The following is a 7,500-nucleotide window of genomic DNA, read 5'->3' as shown; positions in this document are numbered from 1 at the left end:
TTATTTATTTGTTTGTTTGTTTGTTTGTTTGTTTATTTCTCATCTTCGCAGATCCTAATGATCTGAAAGCGTTCAACGCATGCACACAAGATTCTGCAAACGGGAACAAGGTGAGTGGTTTTGAGGAGTTCATGTGTCAGGTAAAGCTGAATGAAATGCCCTTTTTGAGTGTTATTATCCTCAGGTATGTAGGAGCGGTAGGGAGTGATGTTTATAGCTCAGGAGGCCAAGGTTAAGGATGGCTCGATGACCAGACCAGCATCGCTGCCTCTGACGTCTTTTGTGCCGAGCAACAGTCTCCATGGCAACCGTGGTTTTTGGCTCCCAGCGTGAAGCACCTGTGGGAGTAGCTAGAAAGAGTCAAACAGGAGGAACAGGAGAAGGAGACGCAGGGAGAAAGGGGGGGGATTAAACGTAAAAGAAGAATGCAGGAGAAGAAAATGAAGAGCAGAAACAAAAAAAAGACAGGCAGGGTGAAAGATGACAGGTGGGGGCTCTGGATGGGCAGGGAGGTGTGTTGGGTGTGAAATTATGTGTACAAACCCGTCGAACGAGTGCCTCGAGGCTCTAAGACAAATTATTGTAAATGAAAACCTGTCTGCAACCTCTTCTGTGGAGTGAGCGTGTGACATTTAAGAGAAATGTACCGTAAATTATTCAGTGTGAGTCCGAAGGGGAGTGAATAAAATCAGCCTGTCATTAAAATGGGAAAGAGCTGGACTGTAAAGTTATTAATGATTGGCGTAGATTAATTATGTCCTGTTTGTGTGTGACGGATGAATGATCAATTGTCCTGTTACTTTATTTTGGACGGTGTGGGGCAGGGTGCCAAGGAACAGTAGGTGTCAAATGTCCTTTAAGTCCAATGGTTTAACTATTACATCCTGTGCATGCATGTGCAGTTTTATGGAAAACCCTGTGGGTATAGGGCCACAATTATAACCACTCACTTCCTCTCTCTCTCTCTCTCCCTCTCTCTCTGTCTCTCTCTCTCTCTCTCCCTCTCTCCCTCTCTCTCTCTCTCTCTTCATTCTTGTACACAGTGTAGCTAGGTCTATATTCTGATGCAGACCTCTGTTCTTTTTCTTCACAGAAACTGCAGAAGAACTGGAATGGTTTGAATGGACATAAGGACCTGTACCTCCAGTACAAACCAGGAAGCAAAGCACAGGTTTGTTTGTTTTTTTTCTCCCTCAGTCATGCACACCGAACCATCATCTCTTTTTTTTCCTCCCCTTCTTTGTCTCTCTCTCTCTGTGTAAATACTTGTAAATAATTGTCTAATCTTCTCTCTTTATATTGTGTTTGTCTACTTCTCTCTCTCTCTCCCTCTCTCCATCTCCATCTCTCTCTCTCTCTCCCCCTCTCTCTCTCTCTCTCTCTCTCTCTCTCTGTGTGTGTTAGAGCGGTGACATGGAGTTACTTCTTGCTCAGGACCATGTGGAGATGTGTCTTCCAGTCCAGCAGGTGGTGGTAGTGAAGAGTGATGCAGAGCCCTCTGCCATCAGTTTCATGGGAGCGTTGCGTATTCCGGTAAGAATGCAGAGAGAAAACGCGGAAAGTGGGTAAAAAAAAACAAACTGCCTCACGGTCTCAGTCTCACCTAATCCTCTGTTTGCTCCTCTCTCTCTGTGCTCAGGGTGTAGTGGAGTTCTCTCTCTGTCTGCTGTTTGCCAAGCTGGTCAGCTACACTTTTTTATTCTGGCTGCCTCTGTACATCACCAAAGCAGGTGAGTGGAGACAGTCTGAAACACACACACACACACATACACTTATCCGATGCTGTTTCCTCGAAGAGCAGCTGAGTGCGAGCATTCTTCCGGAGATTTGGAATTCCTCTTTTTAAATGTCACCGAACAGGCAGCGTCTGTCCGCCCGTCATTAGCCACAGCATTCCACTCTAATTAGTCACGACGGTTTATGTAAGAGTTCTGTCAGCGCTGTCACTGTCGCATTCAGGGTTCTGTCAAGCTGACCTCTGACCTATTTCTCCGTGTCATAGCACATCTCGATGCCAAAAGGGCTGGTGACCTGTCAACACTGTTTGATGTTGGAGGTATTGTGGGTAAGAAATGTTTTTATTTTTATATATATATATATATATATATATATATATATATATATATATATATATATATATATATATATGTAAAACATGAATTTTTGTTTTTGACACTGATCAATTCAAGGTTGTTTGAGCTGTCTGCTCATATGTTTTCCCTTCTGTCTGTGCGTGTCTGCCTGTGCATGTCTGCCTGTGCGTGTCTGCCTGTGCATGTGTGTGCAGGGGGTGTCCTGGCTGGTGTCATCTCTGATAAGCTGGGTAAAAGAGCCACCACATGTGCAGTGATGCTACTGTTAGCTGCTCCCACAGTAAGTCTCAACATCGCCCTCTGCTGGAGAAATCTGGAATGATTTCAATTCTCATCATACGTCAACCATAGATCTTCACAAATCTTCAACGTTAGCGTCTCACCCGATAATGATTTTTTTTTTATGATTTTTACCACAGCTTTATGGTTTCTCTATGATGAGTCAGTTTGGCTTGGGTCCCACGATTGGTAAGATTTTATCTGCCTACATACATTTCAAACAGTGTCGTTTTCACAAATAACTTCTACACTGGCATTTGGTGGAGTTTTGGTCTTACCAGTTATATGTGGTATAGAAAACCGTTCTGTTATCTGAGCATCAGTCCCCTCTGGGGTTTTTTTTCATAGCCCTGATATCCTACTTCCCCTCCATGTAGTCATTTGTCAAATCAATTTGTAGGGGGACATGCTGTTTTTGTAAAGAGCGTGAGGTGTATGTACACAGCAGGCGATTTGTAGGGCGATGAGGGGGGATGCCACCCCCCTTGTTCGCAAAATGAACGAAATGCATCCCCCTTGTTAACCTGCCATCCATCTATATACTCTATAGAGTAGTGTCAGTGACCATTAGGCCATCCCCCCTGTTAAAAAATAACAACTCACCTACTGTATATACATATTATAAACATAATGTATTGGTCTGATATTATGTTGTGTAAGGTCAGCCTCTGTTCCACCGCCATCTTGAGACGGACATGGAAAAACTGATGGTAATACGGAGCCTTTGATTTCCAAAAGCAATTTTCACTGCAGAAACTCTTAAACTAGGAACGTGTCGTTTTTTTTTTTGTTTTTTTTGACAATTTAATTTTCTCTAATTTCATTTTGTCTCTCCCCCCTCCCCAAAAAAAGTATCGCTTTAAGTCCGTGTTCAGATGTTTTCAGATAAGCCCCAGAACTATTTACAACAGGTGATTCGTACACTTTGATCATCACAGCCTTGAAAAGACTTATTAGAAGTGCTGTTAGATAAGGGAATATTCAGGACAGTTAGATGCGATAAGGCCCGGCTTGACCCACACTTTTCCAGCTTCGGCGTTCCACTGTTATGCAACTGATCTTTGAGTCGGAGCCACAAAGCCGACGTGTATTAATTATGTCAGCAAAGCTCTTGTTTATCACTGATAAACCCACTGATACAGACCTGTGCTTGGAAGCCAGAAGGAGGAAAAACTAGAGAGAAAACGGCTGTCGGCCTGGTGACTTGTGACCTTTCCAGTCACGCTCTCCTACCTTCAGTCATTCTTACGGGAGTGGAGAGAAAAAGTTTCTCTCTGTCGCGTTTTTTTGTCAAAGAGTTCAGTGCGGACAAAGCCTAATTTCCTGTGGCTTTGAACCCTGTCTGTCTGTGGTTACGACTCAACCGCTGATGCAGTTTTCTCAGAACATTTCTTTATTGGCCCATTTGAAAGTGATCCACCTTTTAAAGTGTTTAAAGTGGTCCTCAATGTGCCAAGGCAGCACTGTAAAACCTGTATGTAAATATTTTAAGCACTGTAACTGTGTTGTGTGAGGTATTGTGAAGCCCTGTAATTGTACTGTGTAAAGTATTGTAAAGCAATGTTAACTGTATTGTGTAAAGCACTGGGAAGCAATGTTGACTGTATTGTGTAAAACACTGGGAAGCAATGATAACTGTAATGTAAACGACTGGGTAATTTTTCTTTTATTTTCTGTTATAGCCATGCTTTTGGTATGTGGAGGTCTAGTGAACGGGCCTTATGCTCTCATCACCACGGCTGTGTCTGCTGATTTGGTGAGTGTATGTGTGTGTGCGCGCGCGTGTGTGCGTGCGCGTGTGTGTGTGTGTGTGAGTGTGTGTGTGCGCGTGTGTGTTTCAATACCGAATGCTATGTATAACACATCTGAGCCGTGGCAGTTGCTTGTCCTCAGTTGTGGAAAAAAAAAAAAAAGAAAAAAGGTGCGCATTAAATAAAAATGGAAGAGGGACTATGTGCACCATGCTCAGCACATTGTGGTGCATTTCAAACACAAATGCTTTAACTGTGTTTGTCCAGCATTCTTCCATTCCTTACTTATGTAAACTACATGAGTAAGCTGAGATGTGTCACATTTGAAATGTCACTGTCAAATTTACTCTGTAATGTTTGTATCCTTGTATTTCAATAGCCATTAATGGCTTCATTAGAAAAATATTTGGCTGTAGTATATATATGTGTGTGTGTGTGTGTGTGGATGTACTCAAGACCCAGTTGAACCACGTTTTTCTAATGAAGTCATTAATGATTAATTAAATTATGTGGATTATATTTTATATGTGTAGCCCAGAGACTTTTACAAACTGACCAAACAAAGCCCACTTGGCTTGAGAATGAAGTGATGATCTTCTGTTCTGGTGCAAGTTTTTGTGTGCATTTCTCACAGTAGGCATGATCTCTCTCCCTCTCTCTCTCTCCCTCTCCCTCTCTCTCTCTCCCTCCCTCTCTCTCTCTCTCTCTCTCTCTCTCTCTGTCTGTCTCTCTGTCTGTCTCTGCTCCTGTCTTTCTGTTGCGATGACATTTGATCCCATAGGGCACACACAAGAGCCTGAAGGGGAACGCCAGGGCACTGTCCACAGTGACGGCCATCATCGACGGCACTGGATCCGTCGGTCAGTCACGTACCTGTCTGTCATTATTTAGACCCCTCAGATGAACAGCCAGCAGTGCTGTAAATCAGTCTTAACCTGTCTCACATTTCCATAACTGTTGACATATGGAGTCATCCTATAGTTTTGCGTTTGCTGAGTGAGACGGTTACCTCTGCCGTGTGTCTCTTGCTCTCCCCGACAGGCGCTGCACTGGGCCCCCTGCTGGCCGGTCTGTTGTCTGCAGGAGGCTGGGATCAAGTCTTTTACATGCTCATGGCAGCTGACTTCTTTGCACTACTGGTGAGCCAGCATCTGAATCACTGCATTCGGCTTTGTCATCAGCTGCTTGAACATATTATTAAACATTAGTGTGTGTGTGTGTGTCAATGCTGTATTCTTCAGTGTCGACTAATTATGCTGTATGTGTTCAGTCATTCATTTATATGTTGTCACTGTAGCGTGTTGTGTTGCTATATGCATGCATATAACTGTTTGTGTGTGTCTTTTGTGCGCTCTGTAGCTGTTGTCGAGACTGGTGTTGAAGGAGCTGAGCTCACACAAAAGCCGTCCTGGAGTTTCCGTTGAGTGAGTGAATCTTTTCCATAAATCTTATATCTATGTGTTGTCCACACCTTTGACCCTAGTCTGTCGCTCACTGGCTGTACACTGAGTCGCTGTAGATGGAGTGTAGCTTCCTTTAAGACAGTCAGTTGGTTCACACAGTTTTCACTCAGAGCTGCGTTTCCAAGTTTCAGCACCAGGAACCCAGGAAACCGCACACTGGTCTTGTTCCACACAAGTCCAATTGGTTCAGATAATCAGCAGATAACTCAAAAGTCGATTATCAGTTGAATCAGGTGTCCTTGTGTAATCCAGCTGTTTCAAAAGACTTCTTTCTTTCTTTTATTAGGAAACAGTCATTTAGAGGACAGTCTGGAATTTGTATTTATAGACTTGAAGATAATTTGTCATGACTGACTGTAACCCTGGTTTCACTAATCAATGTTCTCTGTGTCACTAGACTGAAGGAGCACTGAGCACTTTACACTATCCAGAGAGAGAGAGAAAGAGAGAGAAAGAGAGAGAGAGAGAGAGAGAGAGAGAGAGAGACGGAGGAGAAGTGGAATGTATACATCTCTGTGGATCAGCACTAGCTGTGCTCATCTCTTCACCTGGACCAACTAGAGACTGGACCAAAACTCGACCAAAGCCTGAAACTGGGCTGATGATCTACTCAGCTGTCCCTGAATGAATGTCCAAACCTTAGGAAGGGTTTTTTTTGTTTTTTAATGTGACACTTACTGTGCCGGATGCCACTATACACCAAGATGAAGGAACGCCATGTCACACATAATGTACAATTAGGAACATGAAAAAGACAGATCGAAGTGAAGTCCAGAGGATGGAGGGTTAAGTGTTTTGGGGAGGGGGGGGGGGTTCTTTTTCTATTTCTCTTTCTCTATTTTTCTTTCTTTATTTTCTTTTAATCATAAAGAATAATCAAAGTTAAATTTCTTAAACGTTTGAAGGATACACTTTTTTTTTTTTTTTTTAAAGTCAGAACAGGATTTCAGGTTCTCTTGTGTTCACGCCTTTGAGATAGTCCACATGGTCAAGACGAAATGTCCACGAGCACAGTACAGGAGTCCCGATGACTGCAAGAGATCTGTGACCAGGTTCACGGGCGTCGCCACTGACAGTTCAGCTCTTCGTTTGTGTGTTCCATTTTTTTATTCGTCGGCTGCTTTATGACTGTTGATGTTTTCTGTGCCAGATAACCAGGCTTGATGCTCTGTTTTCTGTAGAATGCATTTGAATAAGATAATTGCGTAACAGCAATGATTCATGCCTTTTTTTTTTAAATTCCTTACAAGATAGCAAGCACTGTCTGTGTAATGGGTAGTATCTGAGAAATTTTGTGAGTGACATCCATCTCTGACTAAGATCGTATTATGCAACGTGTCGTCCCGAGTAGGGTTAGGCCTATACAAAAGACTTTGAACAAGGACTATGAACATTGTTTGTTTGATGTGGCCTCAGATCATGAAGTTGTAGTGGTTTCTCATTCAAGCTCCGATAAGAGGAAGCGTGTGACGGGAAAAGCGATCCGCATCCGTGACCACACTATCCAAAGTCCTCGAATGCTTATATGACATGTTTGTCATGATCATACGTCCATATGAAGATAAATCAAACAAAAAAAAATGTACAGAAGTGTGATGTTAATATATTACTGTTCTCGTCTGAACAGTCTATGAACCAAAGCTGGAGTCTAGAGTAGTTTATGAGTGGTTATTTAATTTCCATATTTAAACCATGATCTTATGTATTGCATACCTGATGGTGTTTAGCGTTCATCTACTGTGTTTTTCTTGTATAGGAAATGCAAAGAGATTCTTTTATTTTGGAAAAATGTCACTGAAAGGATGTTTTCTGTTGTTGTTGTTGTTGTTGTTGTTGCTCTTGTTTTCGTTCAGTGCTGAGCTCTAACTGTACTGAATGTGATGACTGTGGTGGTGAATGATTGTACCGCTGAAT

At 42.6% G+C, this 7,500-nt stretch overlaps 1 protein-coding gene across 1 annotated transcript in view; it reads left to right on the top strand.

Annotated features, from left to right (window-relative positions):
- slc37a1 (solute carrier family 37 member 1) overlaps positions 1-6,500 on the top strand; it is a 14,931-nt gene extending 8,431 nt beyond the window's left edge. Inside the window, exons 9-20 of the mRNA XM_030786349.1 lie at positions 52-110; positions 1,094-1,171; positions 1,405-1,533; positions 1,640-1,730; positions 2,003-2,065; positions 2,288-2,373; positions 2,513-2,561; positions 4,055-4,128; positions 4,905-4,983; positions 5,165-5,262; positions 5,483-5,547; positions 5,984-6,500. Coding sequence (XP_030642209.1) covers positions 52-110; positions 1,094-1,171; positions 1,405-1,533; positions 1,640-1,730; positions 2,003-2,065; positions 2,288-2,373; positions 2,513-2,561; positions 4,055-4,128; positions 4,905-4,983; positions 5,165-5,262; positions 5,483-5,547; positions 5,984-5,999 — 887 coding nt within the window. The 3' untranslated portion in view covers positions 6,000-6,500. The remainder of the gene's footprint in view (positions 1-51; positions 111-1,093; positions 1,172-1,404; positions 1,534-1,639; positions 1,731-2,002; positions 2,066-2,287; positions 2,374-2,512; positions 2,562-4,054; positions 4,129-4,904; positions 4,984-5,164; positions 5,263-5,482; positions 5,548-5,983) is intronic.
- Positions 6,501-7,500: the final 1,000 nt, after the last annotated feature.

Source organism: Chanos chanos, chromosome 10, assembly GCF_902362185.1.
Source record: "Chanos chanos chromosome 10, fChaCha1.1, whole genome shotgun sequence".
Classification (NCBI taxonomy): domain Eukaryota; kingdom Metazoa; phylum Chordata; class Actinopteri; order Gonorynchiformes; family Chanidae; genus Chanos; species Chanos chanos.
The sequence above is the reverse complement of the archived record's forward strand: the minus strand, read 5'-3'. Positions and strand labels throughout refer to the sequence as shown.